Below are 24,073 nucleotides of genomic sequence, written 5' to 3'. Positions count from 1 at the left end.
CTAGATAGAGCTGGACAATGTTAGGGTTCAGTAAATGGAGCATCCTGGAGCCTCTCAAGATGTCTTTGTAACTAGAGACTCCTTTCCTGACTCCCTGAAATGCTGAATAAGAAAATCCATGGGTAGCATACCAGAGACCCAGAGAGTTTAAATGATGAATTAAAAAGAAATAAAAAAAGAGAAAATGAAAAAGGAATGTTTATTTCTCTGACATAAGCCAGAATTTGGTCTGAAAACAGGTCTAGCACTGTGGACAGAGTGAGAACTAGAGTTCTATGAACTAGTTTGAATCTTGACTTTAGTCAATGCACAAATGTGCGGCTTCCTCATCATCAAACAATACGGCCATCTTACGAGTACTGTGAGGATTCAGTTCATTCAATACATTTTATTGAGCACTGACTATGTCCTAGGCCAGACACTGGTACAAAAATTTAGCACTACATTCAATAAGCTATTTGGCAGTACTTAATGTGATTTTGCCTTTGTATGCTGAGTTCTCTTACTAGTCTGTGAACTCTGTGAGGCCTGGTTTAATCTAGCTAATTCATACAGTCTGAAAGAGTACAAGGTCAACATAACGTTTGATTTGGTGAATGAGTGAATAAATAAACAAATAATTCTCTTTATCAGATGCCCAGGCTGTAAGAGAGAGAGAGGGAGGTGAAGAGGACATGTGTTGCTCAAATTATCTTTTCTCTTCTATCTTTTTCTGCTTCCTCAAAGCATATTCTGGGTCTTTGCACATGATCCTAGTCGATTAATTTTCAGAATTCACAGCAGCCATATTTTGTTTTACTTATGTCTTTATTCTGTTCTAGAGTTCAGATTAAACAAGCCTGTAACTGACTGTTTTCCAAGCACCATAATACTAAAAAGTATAACATTCACATTTTCTATTAAACATAACCTTTTAGCCTTACTTAATTGAAGTTATAACAAAATTAGTACTGACAATGAAAAACCACACAATAATTTAGAAATTTCCTTAACTTTGACCTAACTAAAGAATGCAGGAAGCTGAGTGCCATTGGCTCACACCTATAATATTAGCTACTCAAGAAGCTGAGATCTGAGTTCAAAGCCAGTTCAAAGACAGCCTGGTTAAGAAAGTCTATGAGACTCTTATCTCCAATAAACTACTCAGAAAAAGCCAGAAGTGGCTCTGTAGCTCAAGTTGTAGAGAACTAGCTTTGAGTAAAAAACCTCAGGGACAGAACCCAGGCCTCAAGTTAAAGGTGTAGGTCCAACACACACACACACACACACACACACACACACACACACACACACACACACACACACGAACATTATAGTCTCACTTGGGATGGAGAAAGCAAAGGACTCAATTTAAATCTGTCCCATTAGAAGATGACTCATTGTGAGATGAACAAGAATCCTCCACTGTTGCTCAAGTGGTAGAGCTCTAGCCTTGAGCTGAAGAGCTGAGGGACAGCGCCCAGGCCCAGAGTTCAGGCCCCATGACCGGACCCCCCCCCCCCCCAAAAAAAAATCCTCCAATTAAGTCACATATACACCTAAATCACAGTTTGAGCCAGGGGAAGATGGCAGAGGAAAAGCTGAGGGCTAAACAAACTCTTACATAGAAACCAGTTTTAGCATTCCAGTGAAAAGTACAAGGCTAGAGTTACACCAACTGTGCCATCATAGTACAGAGAGTTTGGCCAGAGAGGAAAAATGTTGGCAGCTTGGTTAAGGAGACAGATTCAAGCACTCACCAGTGTCTGTGGCCACCATATCAATAGAGAGAGCCTGGAAAAATGGTGCCAGAGACAGTGTGCAAGAGGATTCTATGCACTGACAGCAAGAACTGACAAGGAGCAGAAATCCTCATCTGACCACAGACAGTTGCAGACTGTGGATGGCCCATAAACCAACAGAAAGGTGTGAGTACCCCACAAGACATCCTCACTCCTTCTCATGGACCAGAGGTGGGAAGGTAGCCCTTCTCCCACCACCAGAGAAGAACTCCATCGTTGATACTGACAAAGATCAGGCCAGAGCAGCTAGCACATAACTCAGTCCTTGGAAGAAGATGATAGGAGCCATTCAACAGGTCAAAGGAACCTGACCTCCAGTGTTCAACAACAATCCTGGGGAAAGTTGCCCTTCCCAGGCAGAGAAAGCCCTGCCCATGGAGGAGTGACTTTCTTCACTGGGTAAACAAAGCCAGAGACTGCCCCACCCCACTAAAGCACAGGCAGCAGACCTAGCTGTTGGAGGGTAAAAGAAAAACATTTGGAAATTCAGTTAACATAAATCCTGAGAATGGCTCCAAGCTGGGCTGTGTGAGTGTCTTAGGAGTAAGCCCCTTCAGGAAAAGCTACTGATTGCTGACAGGCCTCAACCCTACCCAGAACCTAGCCCCATCACAACAACTCCAGGCTAGAGGAAACAGCCATCTCCCTCTTTTGTGATACTCAAAGCAGATCACCCTCCCTCTGAACTGGCCTGGAAGGAGGGTCATAAAGTCCCTGGTAAGGTAGGGCTACCTTCTGCCTGCTCAAACAAACTGATTTAAGAAATAAATCAAGCCACAGAAAAACCAAACACCACAAGCATACCAGAGACTCCACCAAGAGATTGGTTACTGACATGGGGAAACACAAGATCTGTGCCACCCCCACTCTCCCCTCCCAAATCGAAGAACTCTTTTTTTGACCTTTTTTTTTGGGGGGGGTCCGGTCGTGGGGCCTGAACTCTGGGCCTGGGCACTGTCCCTCAGCCCTTCAGCTCAAGGCTAGCACTCTACCACTTGAGCGACAGCACCACTTCTGGCTTTTTTCTTTTTGCTTATGTGGTGCTGAGGAATCGAACCCAGGGATTCATGCATGCAAGGCAAGTGCTCTACCACTGAGCCACCTTCCCAGCCCTCGACCTAATTTTTTAAAATAAAAAAAAGTTTTCTATTTTTTTTTTTTTTTTTTTTTTTTTGTCGGTCGTGGGGCTTGAACTCTGGGCCTGGGCGCTGTCCCTCAGCTCTTCAGCTCAAGGCGAGCGCTCTACCACTTGAGCTACAGCGCCACTTCGGGTTTTCTGGTGGTTTATTGGAGATAGGAGTCTCACGGTCTCTCCTGCCCGGGCTGGCTTTGAACCGCGATCCTCAGATCTCAGCCTCCTGAGTAGCTAGGATTACAGGCGTGAGCCACCAGCGCCCGGCCCAAAAGTTTTCTATTTTTAAAGATCATTTTATTTTATTTTTTAATTCTCTTTTTACTCTTTTCCCATTTGGTCCTTTTGGTTTTGTTTGCTTTACTTAATTGCTGTTCTGTTCATCCAAAGATATATATCCATCTTCAATTATTAGACCTTATTCTTCATTGTGTGCATACTTAATTTAGATATTGATTACTCAATTCACAAATGCCTAGCCTTAACTCCTCTAATTGAGTATTATTTCTTTATATTTATACAATTTTTGTGTTTCATTAATTTTTTTTTTCATTTTTCTTTTTTCTTTATCTCTCTTCTCCTTTCCTTCTATACTTTTCCTCTATCTGAATTTAGGTTTTGGTTATATTCCCTCTCTCCCTTTTCCTCCCCACATTCCTCTAATATTATTTTCTCCTCACAATTCTCCCTAAACCTATGCATTTCGGGTTTGCTAACTCCTTCTTTGATTTTCTTAGCCCATTTATCCCTAGTTGTTTGTTGTTGAACTAGATTGTATCTGTTGAACTAGATTGCATGTGTACTCATTTTGACTATGTCAAACAATCTGTGCAACTACAGGGCTCTGGTTGATGCTTGTCTTAAAATAGTGTTCTAGTGTGGAATTTGTTTTGCTTTCATACCCAAATGGGCAGAACAAGCCAGAGAAACACAGGAAAAATGGCAAGTCCAGGTATTTCAACTCCTGCTCACGATAATCAGGCAACAAAGCAGCTAATAAATGGTCCAAAGGAGAGTTCCCAAAATGCTCTACAAACACTACTGGTAAACATGCTGAATGAAAAGATTGAAAGCCTGAAAAAGACTGTGTGAACCTGATAGGGAAATGCATGAGTGTGATGAGGCTAACCAAAGATTAATACAGGAATGTCATGAGCATGAGAAGGCTAATCAAAGATTAATAGAGGAATTGCATGAGTGGGATGAGAATAAACAAAGATGAATAGAGCATTCATGGAATCCACAAACAGAAAGCTGGAGGAATCCGTGGAGGCCACAGAGGGAATGCTGAATGAAGCCCAACAGAAGAAAAGGGAGTCCAATGAAAGTATGATGAATCAACTAAGGGATTGGAGAATGAACACTGAAACCAAATTAAGAAGATAAAGAAGTCCATACAAGATGTAAAACAAAGCTCCAACAAAGAATTTGAAGCCATCAAATCTGACTAATTAGAAGGAAAGAAAATAAAAAACAAAGTAGAAAGTCTTAAGAGTAGGTTAGACCTTGCAGAAGACTGAATATCTGGAATTGAAGACAGCCTAGATATTATAGAGAAATAACAGACAAGTATTCAAGACAAATCCAAGAAATATGATAGATCTATTCAACACTTAGAAGACATCATCTTAAGGCCTAATTCAAGACTAATGGGTGCAGAGGAGGGCCTAGAGACAGAAGCTAAAGGTCTAAAAATTTTATTTAACAGGATCCTACCAGGAACTTCCCAAACATGCAAAAAAGATAGGCCCATTTAGATACAAGAAGCTTTTAGAACCCTGAATAGACCAGACCAGAGCAGGACATCCCACTGTCACATTTTAATCCACACAGATTCAACAGAGACCAAGGAAAGGATCCTTAAAGCTGTCAGGGAGAAAAGGTCAATCATCCATAAAGGGAAACCAATCAGAATAACTTCAGATTTCTCAGCAGAGACAATGAAAGCAAGAAGAGCCTGGAATGATGTATGACACGCCCTAAAGACAAATAATTATCAACCAAGAATACTGTACCTAGCTAAACTGTCTTTCAAAATGGAAGGACAAATAAAAACCTTCCACAGCAAAAAAAAAAAAAAAAAAGAAACAATATATCTCCACCAAACTATCCCCACAAAAGATACTTACAGATATCCTACACATCAAAAACCAACAAGGGCACCATAAAGGAAAAGAAACAGCCCCCAAGCAGAGAATCCAATAATCACAGGAAGAACCCAGTTGGCAAGCCACCAAGAAGGTGGATAACATGGCAGGAACTAACAAACACCTCTCAGTCCTATCTCTCAATATTAAAGGACTTAACTCTCCAATTAAGCAACATGGATTGTCTAGTTGGATCAAAAAGCAAGATCCTTCTATCTGCTGCCTTCAAGAAACATACCTTGCCCACAAAAGCAAAAATATTCTGAAAATGAACATCTGGAATAATCTACCAAGCAAACAGCCCCTTACACAGGCAGGAGTTGCAATCCTAATATCAGATAAAATAGACTTCAATTTAAAATTAGCAAGAAGAAATAAAGAAGTCATTACATACTAATTAAGGGATTTCTCCTTCAGGAGGATATTACAATTCTAAATATCGATTCCCCAAACAACGAAGCACCCAGATTTATCCAAGAAACACTACTTTCCCTCAACTCTCACACAGATCCAAAAATATTAAATGTTGGGGATTTTAACACACCACTATCCCTGCTGGATAAATCAACCTGGCAAAAATTCAACAGAGAAGCCTCAGATATAAACAACTGCATAGATCAACTAGATTAACAGACATCTACCCAGCAGCATCAGAATACACATTCTCAGCAGCACATGGAACATTCTCTAAAACAGACCACATTTTAGGTCACAAAGAAAATTTGTCCAAATTCAGAAACATTGAAATTATGCCCTGCATTCTCTCAGACCAGAAGGGAATAGAATTAGAACTCAACACCAAAAGCCACCAAAGAAAGTCCTGTAACACCCGGAAGCTGAATAACACACTGTTGAAGAGATTAGAAAGGAAATTCAAATATTCATGATATTTAACAAAAATGAACACACAAATTGCCAACTCTTCTGGGACACAGCAAAGGCAGTACTTATAGTTCTGAGTTCCTACATCAACAAACGGGAAAGATCTGAAGCCAACAATTTAATGAGGTACCTGAAGCTCCTTGAAAAAGAGCAACAAGTTAAACCCCAATTCAGTAGATGGAAAGAAATAATTAAATCAGAATTAAATGAATTAGAGTCCAAAAAACCATAGAAAGAATCAATAAAACAAAGAGTTGGCTCTTCGAAAAAAATTAACAAAATTGACAGAGCCTTAGAAAATCTTATCAGAAAAAGAAGAGAACATACCCAAATAAACAAACTCAAAGATGAGAATGGAAATATCCACAGAAACAACCAAGATTCAGAACATTATAAGGGAATACTTCTCAAACCTTTATGCTAATAAATTTGAGAATCTGGAAGAAATAGACGAATTTCCAGCAAATATTGACATACTGAAACTAAACCAACTTAAATCAACTTAACAGACCCATATCAAGTATTGAAACAGAAACAGCAATAAGAGACCTCCCACCCAAGAAAAGATTAGGTCTGGATGGATTTACAGCGGAATTCTACCAGTCCTTCAAAGTAGAACTCACACTAATACTTCTCCAACTCTTCAATGAAATCGAAAGTGAAAGTTCGCTACCAAACTCCTTCTATGAAGCCATCACAACTCTCATCCCCCAAACAGGCAGGGACCCATCAAAGAAAGAAAACTATAGACCCATTTCTTTGATGAACATTGATGTAAAACTTCTCAACAAAATTTTGGCCAATTGGCTTCAACAACTCATCAAAAAAATCACATACCATGATCAAACAGGATTCATTTCAGAGATGCAAAGCTGGTTCAATATATGCAAATCAATTAATATAATTCATCATATCAACAAGAGCAAGGATAAGAACCACATGATTATCTTAACAGATGCAGAAAAAGCATTTGACAAGATCCAACACCCCTTTATGATGAAAGCTCTGGAACAATTAGGAATCCATGAAACATTCCTCAATATAATAAAGGCTGTGTATGACAAAATGTATGACAAACCTACAGCCAGCATTATACTTAATGGTGAAAAACTAAAGCCATTTCCTCTTAACTCAGGAATGAGACAAGGATGTCCACTCTCTCTACTTCTCTTCAATCTAGTATTAGAATGCCTAGCTACAGCAATAAAACAAGATACAAATATAAAGGGGATCCAAATAGGGAAAGATTAGGTAAAACTCTCCCTCTTTGCAGATGACATGATCTTGTATTTAAAGAACTCCATGGACTCCACTCCCAAGTTACTTGAGCTGATCCAAAACTTTCCCAAAGTAGCAGAGTATAAAATTAACCCTCAAAAGTCAATGGCTTTTCTGTATGCCAATAACAAGAAGAGTACAGCTGAAATCAGGAAAGCAACTCCTTTTGTAATAGCCCCACAAAAAATAAAATATCTAGGAGTTAATTTAACTAAGGAAGTGAAGGGCCTCTATGATGAAAAGTTTAAAAACCTGAAAAATGAAATTAAAGCAGAACTAAGGAAGAGGAAAAACCTTCCAGGCTCCTGGATTGGGAAAATGGAAATACTTCCAAAGGCTATTTACAAACCCTGAATAGCAAAAACAATCCTTCGCAGAAAGAACAGTGCTGGAGGAATATCAACACCAAATTTCAAACTCTACTACAAAGCCATAGTAATCAAAACAGCTTGGTACTGGCACAAGAACAGACCTCATAACCAATGGAATAGAACTGAAGACCCAGAAATGAACCCACAGACCTATAGCCACCTAATCTTCCATAAAGGAGCTAAAAAAATATAATGGAAGAAAGACAGTCTCTTCAGTAAATGCTGCTGGCAAAATTGGTTAAACACCTGTAGAAAACTAAGCTAGATCCTTTTTTTTTTTTTTTTTGGTCGGTCATGGGGCTTGAACTCTGGGCCTGAGAGCTGTCCCTCAGCTCTTCAGCTCAAGGCTAGCGCTCTACCACTTGAGCTACAGTGACACTTCCTAAAGCTAGATCTTTATATATATCACCCTACACCAGAATCAACTCCAAATGGATCAAAGACCTCGAAGTCAAAGCAGACACCCTGAAAGCATTACAGGAAGGGATAGGAGAAACTCTAGGGCTCCTTGGGTCAGGCCAAATTTTTTTTTAATAAAGACCAAGAAACAACAAATCAAAATGGAATTGCATGAAACTGCAGAGCTTCTGCATGGCAAAGGACATAGCTAGCAAGATAAATAGAAAGCCCACGGATTGGGAGAAGATCTGCACTAGCCATACAACAGACAGGGTCTGATATCTTAAATATCCTTAGAACTCAAAAAATTAAATCCTCCAACAAATCCTCAAAGAAACAAATGCGCGATAAGTAAGTGGGCTAAAGACTTAAAGAGAAACTTCTCTGAAGAGGAAATAAGAATGGACAATAGACACATGAAGAAGTGCTTAACTCCTTTAGCCATAAAAGAAATGCAAATCAAAACAACATTGAGATTCTACCTCACCCCAGTTAGAATGGCTATAATCAAGAAATGTAATAACACAGATGGTGGAGGGGATGTGGCCAAAAGGGAACCCTACTGCATTGTTGGTGGGAGTGTAAATTTGTTCAACCACGTAGGAAAGCAGTATGGAGGTTCCTCAAAAGACTCCACATAGAGCATCCCTATGACCCAGCAATTCCACTTTGGGGCATTTACCCGAATGACCACAGACAAGACCATACTAAAGCTACCAGCACAACTATGTTTATTGCAGCATTATTTACCATAGCTAAGATATGGAACCAACCCAGATGCCCCTCAGTAGATGAATGGATCAATAAAATATGGTATATATATAAATTTTATGCCTCCATTGGAAGGAATGACACCACCCCATTTGTTAGGAAATGGAAAGACTTGGAAAAAAATTATATTAAGTGAAGTAAGCCAGGCCCAAAGAAACATAGGTCCCTTGGTTTCCCTTATTTGCAATAACTAGTATATGTCTAACACAAACAGAAAAGGTCAAAAGGAAGTGGTGCTGTAGCTCAAGTGGTAGAGCACTAGCCTTGAGCTGAAGAGCTGAGGGACAGCGCCCAGGCCCAGAGTTCAAGGCCTACAACCGCCAAAAAAAAAAAAAAAATTCTTGGCAGCATTTGTTGCCTTCAGCACATTGACAACTTTACACCACAGAAAAGGTAAAAAACTATGTACATATGTCCATATAACCTGATGCTAAGCAAAATGAACCCCAAGATAGAGACACAAGTGGTTTTATCTTTCTTGCTGTTGTTTTTAATGTATTTATAATGCACTATGTGGTTTTTTTGTTTCTTTTGTATGTTCTTCCCCCATGGTATAACCCCTGTTTTCACTGGTATTTGATGCTGGTGTCCTGCATCTTGTATATACATTTTTCTAATCTGGGAAGTGGAAGGGAAATGACAAAATGCTGAAATAAGGATACAGGTTGACCCATCGTAACCATGAGATGTACAAGATACTATCTTGAAAACAAACTTTACAACTAGTGGGGGGGAGGGAGGGAAGAGTTGGGGAATTGGGGAAGGAAGGGATGGTAGGGAAAAACAAAAGAGGGGGTAACAATGCTTGATAGGAAATGTACTCATTACTTTACTCATATAACTGTAACTCCTTTGTACAGTGTCTTTACAATAATTAATATATATGTATAATTACAGAAAAAACTAAAAATAAATAAATCACAGTTTGAAAGGTAAGTTATGGGTTTGGGTCCTGGGTTGGCTTCTTACCAACCATGTAACCTTGGACTAGTTACTTAACCTCTCTATGTTGCACTTTTCACTCTTAGGTATAATATAACCCTGTTCATGGGGCATAAAATCATGCACTAATGCATAATATTCTCAGCATCATTTGTGACCTACTATAAGTAAACAATAAATGATAATTACTGCTTAAAATTATTGTTATTTTATAGTCTATAATTGTGTAGTGTAGGAAAGAGTCATTCATCCCTGGCATTATAGATACTTTGGGTGGGGTAATCCCTTTCTGCGTGTTCTAAATATTTAATGGCGTTTCACATATCTAATGGCATTTTCCAATATTTCTGTGTCATATTGCCAGTGTTAGCCTGGAGGGGAACAGTGCTGCTAGTTGGGAAGCAATGGTACTGAGGAAAAAACTGTGGTCCTCATGGTGGAGGCCTTAAACTACATGATGATGGGAAGTGGGTCCCAGCATTGCTCAGGGCTTTGGTATTCTTCACTGGTAAAATAGCACGGCAGATTCCTACTTCTCACAGTTTGAGCGGCAACAAAAGGAGAAGAATGAAACCAAACACCTGTAGAAGTTATAAAAGCAGAATTCCACTATGGCAGTTTTGTCAGAGGTGAGCTGTTGAGGAGTGACTCTGAGAAGCTGAGGGTGCCTGAGAGCAGACACTATCTTCTCACACTTTCCCACGGGGGGAGGTGGTGGAGGGCGGGCACTGGCCTCTCAGCAGCTTCTTGTAGATCACATGTCAAGAATTCCCTGTTCCTTTAGTGATGAACTATTTTCTTTCTAAATGAAATGAAAATGTTCTTTTTAAAAATAATCTTCAGGGGCTGGAAGATGGCTCAGTGGTAGAGCACTTGCCTTGCATGCCTGAGGCCCTGGGTTCGATTCCTCAGCACCACATAAGCAAAAAGAAAAAAGCCGGAAGTGGCACTGTGGCTCAAGTGGTAGAGCGCGAGCCTTGAGCTGAAGAGCTGAGGGACAGCGCCCAGGCCCAGAGTTCTGGCCCTATGACCAGACCCCCCCCCCCAAATAATAATAATCTTCAGTAGTAAACACTGCCCTGTCATCTCTAAATTTAACTTACATCTAAATATATTGCTCAAATGACTTGAACTTGAAATTTTAACTGTGTTCTCGGCAGATTAGTATGGAGGAAGGAATATTCTGAGCATTTCTAATACTATTGAACTGATTCATCCAATAATAATAATAATAATGAATAACATACTGAGTAATACTATGATAAATTTCTTCATTAGCAAAGGAACTGCGTATGTGTGTGTGTGTGTGTACACGTGCATGCGTGTGTGCTCAGGCATGTGTGTATATATTTGAACTCCTGGCTTCACTGTATAGCTTGACTCTGTTTTGATTACAAATAGCTTCTGCTATTTATAATCCATGCCTTTATTTCTGGCTTTTTTTCCCCCTGGTAACTGGAAATAAAAAAAAGATCACAGATTTGTCTGCTTTTGAGCCTTTCTTCTCAGATCTCAGCCTCCTGAATAGCTAAGATTATAGGAGAGAGCCACCAGTACCTGTCAGAGACATATTTTTGATATCATATTATATAAGGGAAGCTAGCATGGTGAAATCTAGAGGTTGAGGCTATGGCAATTCTTATATTTTTCTTGCATTCATTTTAGAATCTGTCAATGAGAGCTATGTTCGCTAAACTCATGACCCTTTGATCAGAGCTGTATGCTGAGAGATGGGGGCTCGAGGTCTACCCCCATGGTGGATGGCTCTGTCACTTACATATCTAAGTCTTTTAGCCCTATGCTTCCATAGAGCTAATGTGTTTATCTGAACACATTAGCTCTGAAACTAGCTCAAAACATGGTTTTAGGTTCTGAATGGAGATGAATATGGTAAGCACCAATCACCTCATTGTGAAATGGAAGATTGATATCTGTCCACCTATCTGTCTGTCTGTGTCTACCTACACATAGGTGTTTTGTAGATGTACATAGTCTGTTTCTATCCAGTCTGAAAACGTTTCATGGCTTTTTCTCCCCATCCATCAGTTTACTAAGAATGCTTCAGAAAGGCCACTGAAGTGAAAATTAACACCTTTTATATATAATGCCTAAGTTTTTCTTAAACTAATTATAATAGAGCTTCACTCATTTGATCAGATTATCAAGTCTTCCAATGTGTAGGGAAATTCCCCACTTCTGCAGGGCATTAGCTGAAAACTAAGGGTCAGAAGTCACCCAAAGGGCAGTGTTGTTGGCCCAGGGGAGGGAACAATGCATTTATTCTTTGGTTCAGTTCCCACAGAACTTCTTTCCTTATGTATTTCTTCATCTCAGCAAAAGGTAATCTAAGTTCCCAATCTGAAATCATTCTTTTATATCCCATATTAGATTCACCAGTAACCCGTTAGCTCCAGTTTCAAAATATAACCTGAATCTGTCCATTGACTCGAGCTTCTACTCTTCCTCCTCCCATTAAATCTTCACATCTTCCCCTTTGATGATCACAGTAGCTTCCAATGGTCTGCTATGACATCCTTCCTAGAGTCTAATCTCAACCCTGGTGCCAAAGTCATCCTTTAAAAAAATCCTTTGGCTACTCTAGAAACGGTTAGAGATCAAGCAAATACCACCAATCAAATTCCACCTTCTCTTTAGGATTCTCCAAAGTGAATTCGGTGGGATAGAGATACTTTGCAATGTGACTGGGTCCCTTAGAGGCAATGACTTCTACTCACCACATTCGGGGATGTCACACAGGTCAGACTTAAAGTTTTCATCCAAGGTAAAGCACCAGGGAGCTTCCTTCTGATTCCCTGGGTTGCGGCAGTAGGAGTGGCCTCCATTCAGCTCTGGGAAGCGCAGGGCAGTGAAGGTGTGCATGTGAGGGTACTGGGAATTCCATGGTTGGCACTGGCGCCCCGATTTCGTCACACTGACGGTTCCCCGGTAGTCTACACCTGTGCTGTTATAACACTTGTGATCTGAAGAACAAAAGAAAAACTCAGACTGCCAGAAAGAAACAGAGGTGATGTCGGTGCTGGAAGCTAGCAGTTCCTGGAGGAGAGGAAAGGCCTTTCACCTTGAGGCCAAGCTAGCCTGCTGGTCGAATTCCCTGCTTGCTGGGCCAGGACACATGGCTTGCCTTGCCGTTACATTCCTGGGAGGATTTAAAGCTTAGTCTTCAGGAATGAAAGCAGTCTTCTACAAGGACTTTTAATATTGAGCACAGAAGAAATCGGAACTGGGACTGGGGCAGGACCTAGGGGCCCAGGAGTAATTTCCTTGTGAATGGTTCAAAGAAGGTTCAAACCAAACTCTTCCTTCCATTCTGACTGATAGCTTGGACATGAATCATGGGATAAAGAATCTAGTGGGTAATTCACAGAGAATGTTTTTTAGGGGCAGTGCTTTCTGGGCTTCTAGTAGGAGTTAAGAGCACTTTGTGATGATGGGCTGGACACTTGGGAGAAGAAGGTCCTCTGAAGTAGCCCTTGCAAGTAAACACAGGAATCATGGTCACAGTAATAGTAATGTTATCAAATGGCTACTAGGCACTGAGCAGAGTTCTGAGCATTTCAGGTACATTCATTCGTTTCACTAATAAAATAGTATTAACCACCAACAAGGAAACTAAAAGGTTATTTGTGAAAAATAATGCGCAGAGGGTCTGTTTTTGGTTCGACAGGGCTGAAAGGGTAAAAGATGTAGGCAAGGCTTCATATATGTGTGAACTGTACAACAGTATATATGCCATAAATTCTTGCCCCTGTTGCATTACTTGATTACTATTAGGCTCTTGAACTTCTGTCATCTTGAAATGAAGCTCCATACCCATTCAACCGTTACCCATATACTCCCTAGCACCTACCCCTGTCAGTCACAATGGGTTTGTCTGTTCTGGAAATTTTACCTACATGGAATTATGCAGAGGTGTTTGGCTTCTTCCATGTACTATAATATGTTTAGGTTTCATCTGAGCTGTAGCATGTATCTGCCTTTCCTTCCTTTGAAATGGGCTAATATTATTTCATTTTGTGGATATACCATGATTTTCATCCACTTATGGATGGATGGACATTTGGTGTGTTTCCTATTTTATTCCCCGTTTGTTGGCTATTGTAAATAGTGGATTGTGAACAATCTTATATGAGTTTTTGCTTGAGTGTGTGTTACATACTCAGGAATGGAGTTGCTAGGCAACATGATAATTCTGTGTTGCAGTTACTGAGAAGCCATGGTCTATATTTTTAAATAGTTACACTAGGTACAGGGAACCTTTCCCCACCCATCACCAATCTTCACTGTGGCCCATTGGAAGGCAGACTGACTTCCCATGGAAACTGCACCGATGTGAAGAATGACCACGCATCAACGTCCAGTCTTCCCTGTGCCAAGGGGTTGCAGGCCCCAAGGGCAGTACAGAAGTTCAGGGCTACCACTTACTTTTATTTATAGGATCTGCCATGGGAATTCCAATCCGGATACAGTTTGCAGCTTCTGGGCTCTCTGGCTGAGGAAGATCCTCACAGTTTGGTAGTTTTAACCTCATCAAAATCATAGGATTGGATCTTGCAAAAATGTACTCTGTTTGACACAGGACATTCTCCAGGATCTCACATTCATCCCGACACAAGTCGCGGGGCTTGGGGATGGATGAGGTCTCGTCACAGTAGGGGAAGGCGTAGTGGCACAGGGAAGGAATGGCAAACTGGGAACACTTATCAGATAAGTGACTGGAGGTGCCAATCATGGTGAAGGCAGCTGCAAAGCAAACACAGTCATTAACTCCCGGAGGCCAGGGTTTATCTGCTCAGTTATCTAGTCAACAGAGATCAGATCTAAACACACTCGGGAAGGAATCTGCTGGCCTGATTCAGGCACAGCCAAGTGAAGGAGATTCAGTTCAGATGTCTCAGCAGCTTTACTTTCACTGGATTGAGAAAAAAAAAAACAAACAAAAAACATTTTGACTAAGAAGTTAAAAAAACAGTATTAAATTACATATGTGCCATTTCCTAATAAAAAAGAATTAATTAGGTTAAAGGACAATATATTTTTCTTTTCTTTCTTTCTTTTTTTAAACTACCACACAATAGAACTTCGTGTTTCATCTGGTCCTTTTTATTAGTTTGGTGAGGTTTCTGAGACATTGAGACAGCCCAGGGCAGAACTTGCGTTTAGGCAGTGGCTGAGACCCAGCACATTTAATTCTGTCTCTTGCTGGATGGCTTTGGGTAACTTGCTTGATTTCTTTGTGGCCTGAATACTTTCTGCATCATCTTCTGACAATGAGGCAGCCCAGTTGGAAGTTCTCAGAGACCACAATTCAATTGTCCCAGGATATATCATGAAATATGAATGGCCCTTCAGCTTATGAGCCTCTTATCCAATGAGGGTATCTGTACACAGAGCATGGGCATCCCAAAGCAGCGTGGGAGGTTGGCCCCAGTTTCCCAAAGTATGTTCCTTAGGATATTAATCCTGTAGAATATTCACAGCACTTGAGAAACTAAGATTACCCAGCCAATCAGGCTTGAAAAACACTAGCTAAATGGATAAAAAAAAATTAAACTAAAAATAAAGACTGTAGTACTTTCCAGTAAGCTGGTGCGGAATGACCAGACTAAAGAGAGGATTATTATAATTGGGTTAGCAAATTTTGTTTTATCAGAACACCATTTAATTATGTGCACTCTTAGTAAAAAGCACATTAAAATGTTCTTAGCTTGAGACATGACTTCAACAGCTCCTCGCCACCAGTCCTGTGTGGAACCTTAAATTTCAGTCTTATTATTCTTGAAAGACTAAGGGCTTCAGCTAATGGCAATGGACATCTTTCCTAGCTGCTTTTTTTGGTGAAATGGTTGCCGCCCCTCAGTTCCTTCAAATTCCACAGAGGACATAGGTTCTGGATCTTTTGCTGTCTTGGGTTCCTTAAGTTATCAGATAAACTATAAGGAGCTACATTTAAATTTCAGGATAAGAAAAACACACTCATTGCTTCTGTTAGATGTAACAGGGTCTCCTGTATTTGTAGTTGCCGAATCTGGACACTGCATTAGAATCCCATGAAGGCCGCTTTAATGCAGGTGGCAAACGGCACGATAAACATATTTCTTTACGAAAAGGGCCCAAGATATCCTATATTTCCCTTACTTATGCATGCTAGATGGTGTTACACTAGGAGATTTTCTCAAAAAGAAATCCACTTTCAAATAAAGAAAACAAATGGTAAAATAACACAAGGCACAACAGGAAGAGACATAGGATCAGCAGTGTCATCACTCAGGTCCCAAGTAAAGATGGGATTTTCTTGCCGAGTAAACTATTTCCCCGAAGACATGGTAACTATGAGGACAGGGATGAGAGTCCTGCCTTCTGGACTTGAAAATCATTTCAGTCCATATCAAGCTGCTTTCACACAGTACGCTCCAGGGGGGCAGCAACAAACCTGTCCTATTTACCAACCATTGCATCCCCAGTACACAGCAGTTCCTGGCACATCAAAAAGCACTCCAAAATATTTATTGAGTGTTTGAATGAATATGAGATTTCTCAAAGCTTCCCTTTTCTCTCAGAGCAACCTTCAATGACTTATTTTAATGTTCATTCCAGAGCACAAAGATTACATCTCATGCGTTTTCGCTGTCCTGATCTCCAACTTCATGCTTAGCCTAATCCTTTGTCAAGAGAGATGCAGCTCAGTAAAAGTTTGTGTGAGAATAAGTCATTCGGGGGGAAATACATAATTCTCATCGGTGTCACCCACCTGTGATCTGATTTTCTATTTCCCCTTGCATGTGCAAAGACTCCATATAAACAGTACGGTTGCCAATAAATCGAGCACATGCAATCCCTCGGTATGGCTGACAGAATCCATCTTCTTCATACTCATCTCTAAAAGCAAAGCAGAGCAAAGCAGAGCTGTTAGCAGAGGCATCAGATTCCACTATGAGCAGTACCCCAAACTCTCACTAGGAGGCGCAGTTGGGTACCCTATATTAAAGAATATAGCTTTTTTTGCTCGTTTCCCAAAACATCACTTAAAACATCTGTTGGTTACATTGGTCAAGTTTCCTACACCCCCGGAAAGTCATCCTGAAGCACAAAATCATCCTGAAATATGGGGGAGAAAACGCTTTTATTTTCGCAGCTGGTGGTGGGCTGGAAGATGATGTAGCTGTAAGAGTAAAGAGGAAATGAGTTGGAAATCTGGGCACATGTTGTACAGTTTTTGTTTTTTAAGCACAGATTATTTCTGCTTCATTTACTACAAAAGCATGGGTCCATTAGCCCCACGATTTACTCAGATTGACATGACAATTAACAGGGGCGGGAGCACAAGGTAAGAAGCCAGTTACCACTGGGAAGAGCCAGAGGGCAGCTGGATCATGCAGCCCCTCCCCCATTAGTTACCAACTACCACCTCTCCCCTGTGGAAAGATGGCCAGGGAAAACCACAGGTGAGAGTTTAGATGAGTCACTAAACCCAAGGACATCTAGAAACACTGAGGAACTATAACCTTGCCTTCTTGGCCTCCTGAAAGTTTTAAAAACAGCCTCCTTAAAATTCTGCTGCTTCAAATGACAATAATAAGTAACAGGAAAGTGGATTTGAACTTGGAGACAGAGGGAATCAAGGACATGCTTAGTGACTGAATAGCCAGGGCTGGAAACTGTAGAGTTCAGGATCCAGGTTGTTGAGATTCAACAGGAGGGAAAGAAGCTATGCCCATTCCCTTAACCTCCCAGGGGATGCTGGGATACTGTGACTTCACTTAGGAGCCATTGATCGGCACAAGATGTGGAGTCCAGAACACTGTGCAGGGCAGGCCCCCAGGGCAGGCCATCACGGTGCCAGTGCTGCTCACCCCACGTAAGGGGGTGCTTTCTTCTCAGTGAAAGGTGAAAATGCTGGGCACCAGTGGCTCATGCCTGTAATCCTAGCTACTCAGGAGGCTGAGACCTGAGGATTGCGGTTCAAAGCCAACCCCGGGCAGGAAAGTCCATTAGACTCTTATCTCCAATAAACTACTTAGAAAAAGCTGGAAGTGGCAGAGTGGCTCAAGTGGTAGAATGCTAACGCCCTGAGTTCAAGCCCCAAGACTGGTAAAAAACAAAAAAGCACATGAGGAGAAGCTGGGCACCATTAGGTCACACCTGTAATCCTAGATACTCAGGAGGCTGAGAGCTGATCATTTTTGCTCAAAGCAGTGCAAGCAGGCAGGAAAGTCTGCGAGACTCTTATCTCCAATTAACCACCAAAAATCCACAAGTGAAGCTGTGACTCAAGTGGTAGAGTGCTAGCCTTGAGCCAAAAAACCTCAGAGACATCCCCCACTGCCCCTCAAAGTCTGGAGAACAAAATTCCCTTCTTGTGTTTATATACTCAGGTAATCTGTCAACTCCTGAGCCATTGATGCCTCCGCACACGCACACGCATGCGCACATGTGTGGGCGTGTTGGTACTAGGATTTGAACTCAAGGCCTGGTGTTCTAACTGGGCTTTTCTTTGCTCCGACATAGTGCTATGCCAGGTATCCTTCAGGTTTTTATTGTTGTTGTTGTTTAATTGAAAGTAAGAGTGTATTTGTCTGCCTGGATTAGCTTTGACGTGAGAACTTTAGGTCTTGCCTTTCTGAATTGCTAGGCTTACAGAGGTGTGTGTTTTACCTAAAAAACTGAGGTAGTAATTGGCTAGCATGCTTACAAGTAGAAACAATGAGGATTCTATCATATACTATTTAAAACCTATTTACTTATTTATGAGTGTTTGGGATAAGACCCAGGGCCTCCTACATGCTAGGCAAGTTCTCTGCCATTGTGTTACACCCCCTCGCCCTATTTATTTAGTGCTGCTACTGGGGCTCAAATTTAGGGCCTGAGTTCTCTGCCTTAGCTTTTTTGCTGGCACTCTACTGCCTGAGCCATAGTTCCACATCTGGCTCATAGACTTACTTGCTCAGGTTGGCTTCAAACCACAATCCTCAGATCTTAGCCCCCAGAATGGCTAGGATTATAGGTGCGAGCCACCAGTACCTAGACCCTATTTATTTAATTTTAAAACATGATCTCAACCATGTTTACCACAGTGGCCTCCAACTCAGAAGCCTCCAGCCTCAGCCTCTTGAGTGGCTAGATCACAATCAGATGTCATCATGCCTGACTGCTATGAAAACTGTTTTTCATGGCAGAGATAGCATATGATTGTTTCCAAAGAATTTGATCCAAGAATGCAATTATTGAAAAGCTAGTTACGAAGGTCTTACTCTGTAACATAGACTGTGGTTGAGCTCTGGTGTTGTACTTCCCCACTGGGATTGCAGTGTAGGAATGTCAGTGTATAGTGTCTAGAAAGTCCAGGAAGGCAGCAAACCAAAATGAAAAATGTCTTATGGGGCGCTAGTTTTCTGTAGCTTTCAACTCTGCCCTTTCTGGACAGGCATATAAAGGTGGAGATGGAAAAAGGATCTTCAAGCTTAGCCTTGAAAATAGCCTCTATTGCAAAGCTCTTTTTCTTTCTTTTTCTTTCAGTTCACATCTAAATGAATATATCATATACCTGACATAAAGACATTGAAATTTCAACGTTGCCCAATCCTGCAAGCACTCCATATGTTTACTTTCATAAATCCTACAGCAATGTGGAATTCTTTTTGGCTTAAATTTTACTTGGGTTGTAAAATTAACCCAACTTTTATTGGGTAACTAATACCATAAACCTATAGGGAAAAAGAAGGTTCTCAATGACCTAGCCTTGGATGCTTGGAAACCTAAATTGGGAGCGTTGACTCAACTCCCACACCACCCGCTGCTACTCTGGACGGCGCTTTTCTATCCCTCGGCATTACAAGAGCCCTGATGTTTAACGTGTCATTATGAGAACACTTCTTCCTCCCCAACATTAAACTCGCAAGACCTCAATTTATATCTCTTGGGAGGACAAAACCCTGGAATTACCCCCAGATATAAATCCCTAATCTACTGGGAGTTCCCATATTTTATGTGTGAGGCTTAGGTTAAACTTCTTACCACCTTTCCAGTTCAAGACTCTTAAAAAAGAAGACCAAATAATTTTTTTTTTCTTCAGAATAAAATGGAATGCAGTTCCTTGGCTGCCCATTTCTTATGAAAGGCTTAGGAGCTGCAGGTGTATTGAATTTTTGATGATGTCTAAAATTCTTGCTATTCTGACCAGTCTCTCAGGGACAGATATATTTAAAAGCCTCAAACTGAAAAACAAACAAGTATGTAATGTCATCTGCTCAGGAGTAGTTCTCAGCCCTGGCTGCTTGTAAGTAAGTATCTCTTTGGGAAGCCTTCAAAAATTCCAGGGCTTGGGTCTTACCTGGACCTGTTGACTCCTACTGGGGGAGGGGGGGTAAGGGGTGCAGTGGGGAGGGGGCAGACCCAAGTATTCATTCATGAAAAAGTTATATAAGTTAAATATGGGTTGAGAACCACAACATTGAAACAAATAATAAGTACCTTTGTTCTGTGCTAGGTGCTGTGTTCGGTCCTTCCTCCCTCTGTCTATGCTGGGTGCCATGTTGGATTTGTTTTGCCTCCCTCCTCACACCTTCCTCCCCTCCCCTCCTCTTCCTTTCCTTTCTTTGTACTGAGGATTGAACTCAGCACCTTATGCTTGTTAGACAAGTGCTCTACACTTACGTCATGCCCTTTCTTTTGCTTTAGTTTATTTGTGCAATAAGAGTTTGTGCATTTGTCTTACTAGCCTCAAACCATGATCCACCTTCAAAGTAGCTAGGATTACAGGTGTCTACCACTGTGCCTAGCTTTCGGTACTTTCTTAAAGCATCTCCTCATGAGGTATTTTTCTCATCTTTAGCTTACAAAGGTAAATGCCCCAGTTCAGAGAAATTAAGTAACTTGCTCAAATTAACAAAAAAAAAATCCCCATCAAAACCAAAACAATAACAACAAAACCCAGTGAGTAAACTGAAAATGCAAACTCAGACACTACACTATGCAGTTAGATCAGTAATGATGTTCTGTTCCTCAACACTGCTGTTAATTAGCCTAATCGGAAACAAGAGACTTTGTAAGAAGCCTCTACTCTGTTGAGTTTCATAGATTTATAAAACAGCATCGAATAATTTAATTCTGACAGCAGTCTTACAAAGAAGGTGATGGTGCTGAGCTCTGGTGGCTCACACTTATAATCCTAGCTACTCAGAAGGCAGAGATTTGAGGATTATGGTTCAAAGCCAGTCTAGGAAGAAAAATCCATGAGATTCAAATCTCCAGTTAACCATTGAAAACTTGGAAATCGAGGTGTGGTTCAAGAGGTGGAACATCAGCCTTGAGTAAAAAAAAAAAAAAAAAACCTAAAGGATTGGGTCCAGGCCTTGAGTTCAAGTCCTGGGACCAAAAAGAAAAAAAAAGAAAAGTAAATGAGAAAGAAGGTGGTAGTGTAACGATGAGAAAACTGAGGGTCGGGAACCATGAAGAACTGTCCAAAGTCACAGAACAAACAGACGGCTAGATGTGTCCTAGAATGGCTGTTTCCCCTCCTGTAGCTCGCCTCCACATGGTTTGGAGAAGGAAGTTTCTTTGAAGTACACTCAGTGTCCAGAGGGTTTCTTTTAAAGGTAAAGTCACAGTCACCTTTCTTTCCATGCCTTTTCCTGCTTGTGCAGGCGGGAGGAGAGCAAATGCCCGTACGGGCTCCCGGAGTCAATCAGCTTTGTGCTTTTTTCCAGTTCACACTTCTTTCATCATGGATGTCTTCCTGCCTTGCTGCATGCTTCATAAATTGAAAACATGAAACAGCAAGGCTGCAAAAGTACAAGGACTCTTGCACCGAGCGTGCTTGAGGCTGCATCCTATGGCAAAGAAGCCCCAGCCATTCATCACAGCAGCTGGCACCAGCCTGCGCCAGCCACCTCATCGTGATGTCAAGGTGCAGGGTGCTTTGTGATCGGCAAGCCTGTTTCTCATAAACTTCTCGTAATTAAGTTACCACGTGGCCAGCCTCTACAACCTTCCCGATTCTCTGTGGTGGGATTGGGAAAACCAGATACAGTTTTGCCCACCAGCTCTACAGCCTCTGTTTCCCCTAGGTGAGAAGCTGAAGAAGGAGGCTGGAACTGGCCTGAAAGATGGTGGACCAGAACCATGTGGCCCTAGGAAGATTCCCTGTAGGAAGTTTTGGAGAGTGAGGGAAGAGAGGGCTCTTCTGAGGGATTTCCTCATCCACTGCCTGCCAGTGTTTCCTGCTTCTTACCTTGCTGGGGAAGCCCGGGAACCTTCTGATACTTGACTTGCTACTGTCTTGCAAGTCCTGGATGCTTCCATATTTAGACCATGTTATTCATGAGGCCTGGAATATACCCCACCCTCTTCATCATCTTGTCTTGTCTTTTTCTTTTTCCTTCCTGGAGCTATTAGGGGTTGAACTCAGGACTGCCCACTTGCTAAAGCAAGTGCTTTACTGTTGGAGCCACATCCTTAACGCTTCTGTCAGTTTTCAAAGAGGGTCTCACATGTTTGCTCGGACTGTGATCCTACTATTTTAGGCTTTCTGTGTACCTAGGATAACAGACATATGCCACCATACCCATCTTTTTTTTTAAATTGATGAAAATGTAGTCTTGCAAATATTTTTGCCTGAGGTGGTTTGGAACCTTGATCATCCTGATCTCTGCCTCCAAAAGAGACAAAGATTACAGGTGTTAGGCACCATGCCTTTCTTCTCCTCTTTAAGATGATCCAGGTGCTCTGTACCCCCCAGAAAAGTGTCCACTCACAACAGAACACCCACACAGGTTTCTGACTGCATGCTGTCTTTTTGTGTCTCACTCTCCCTTTCACTGACTGATCATCAGGACTGTAACAGACTGCAGAGACTGCCCTAGCTTGCCCACTATACCAGAAATGCTCCCCAGCCTGGAAACCATGTTTGTCCTCATCAGAATAACACAAGACACAGGCCCATCTACTAGACATAATCAGCTGAACTAACTCATGATGATTTTGGCCCTAAAAATTCCCTTTAGAATAATAATGTTAAAATGTATGCCTCTCCTTAGTGAGAAGAGAATTATTAACTATAAAACTTAAGCCAAAGGATTGAGAACAGGTCCTCAAACAAGTATTTGTGCACAGACATTCATGGACACGCTATTCACCATAGCCAAAGGTGGAAACAATTCAATGGCCATTAACAGATGAGGATAGGTAAGGAATTCCAGATACAGAAGGTGGAATATTATTCAGCCATTAAAAGGGATGAGGTATCAAAACCTGATACAATGTAAATGAACATCAAAACCACTATGCCAAGTGAAATAGGATGGCCATGAAAACATGTTTGGCTCATTTAGTTGGAATATTCAGAACATGTAACCTTTTAGTGATGGAAAATGGGCTGGGGAGGGGAAGAAAGTGATTAATTGGAGAGGCAGTCATTGCATACCTTTGTGGTTGTACTACTGAACCATTCAATTTAGAATGGTTAATTGTGTTATGTGAATTTCACCTCTATTAAAACAAAACACATTTATACCCAAAGGGACTCTGCCTCAGAGAGGGCCAATGGCTTGAATTTCAAGCCTTGAAGTTGGGGGAGGATATGGGCCCAGCCCTGTAGGCCCTTTCCTACAGATTAGTATGATATAAGTATTGGTGATTTGTGGAGTATCAGCAAATATCTTTGATTTGATTCTCATGGCTCTTCATGTAGACTGACGGACAGAGTGACTCCCTAAACCCACCGCACCTAATGGAAAAGTCAGCTAAATAACCCAGCGCCTCTGAATGGACCTCCTACCACACTCGAGGAGGCCAAGAGATGTAACTGTATCAAGATACCTGGCCTAAACCCTGGAAGGAATTTCACCATCCAGCTCAAAGAGCTAGAGAGTCTGTAACGGTGCTCCTGGAGCGATTCACAATGCTGCTTGCTTTCTTGTGTGAGGGCAGCAATCTCTCCTTACTCAAGCAAAATAACTTGCCAGTTGCTTCCCAAAAGACCCTCATGACCACAAATGGATGGAAAGTATCCTTTATAAAAATGTGAAAACAAGCCACCTATTTGCCACTCTGGTTAAAAGCAAAGCCACATGGAAGCTTTGAAAACCTCAGGAGAGCTGTGAAGCCCCCCAGCTGAGCGGCAGGTTCCCCCCCAGCTGAGCGGCAGGTTCCCCCCCAGCTGAGCGGCAGGTTCCCCCCCAGCTGAGCGGCAGGTTCCCCCCCCTCGTCACCCAGGGAGGTGCAGTCAAATCACTTGGAGGTGAAAAACAGCTATCACAAAAAGAGATGATGATCGACAAATGGATTTGGTCAAACTGAAACCTTTGGCACAGCCAAGAAACCAGAATAAAAAGAAAATCTGCAGAATGGGAGAAA

At 41.5% G+C, this 24,073-nt stretch overlaps 1 protein-coding gene across 1 annotated transcript in view; it reads right to left on the bottom strand.

Moving 5' to 3' along the window:
- LOC138808647 (inactive tyrosine-protein kinase transmembrane receptor ROR1) overlaps positions 1–24,073 on the bottom strand; it is a 150,272-nt gene that overhangs the window by 27,317 nt on the left and 98,882 nt on the right. Inside the window, exons 4-6 of the mRNA XM_069994907.1 lie at positions 16,473–16,600; positions 14,147–14,464; positions 12,439–12,684 (exon numbers count right to left, since the gene is read on the bottom strand). Coding sequence (XP_069851008.1) covers positions 12,439–12,684; positions 14,147–14,464; positions 16,473–16,600 — 692 coding nt within the window. The remainder of the gene's footprint in view (positions 1–12,438; positions 12,685–14,146; positions 14,465–16,472; positions 16,601–24,073) is intronic.

The sequence above is a fragment of the Dipodomys merriami genome, unplaced genomic scaffold (assembly GCF_024711535.1).
Source record: "Dipodomys merriami isolate MVZ:Mamm:240054 unplaced genomic scaffold, mDipMer1.0.p SCAF_464, whole genome shotgun sequence".
Classification (NCBI taxonomy): domain Eukaryota; kingdom Metazoa; phylum Chordata; class Mammalia; order Rodentia; family Heteromyidae; genus Dipodomys; species Dipodomys merriami.
The sequence above is the reverse complement of the archived record's forward strand: the minus strand, read 5'-3'. Positions and strand labels throughout refer to the sequence as shown.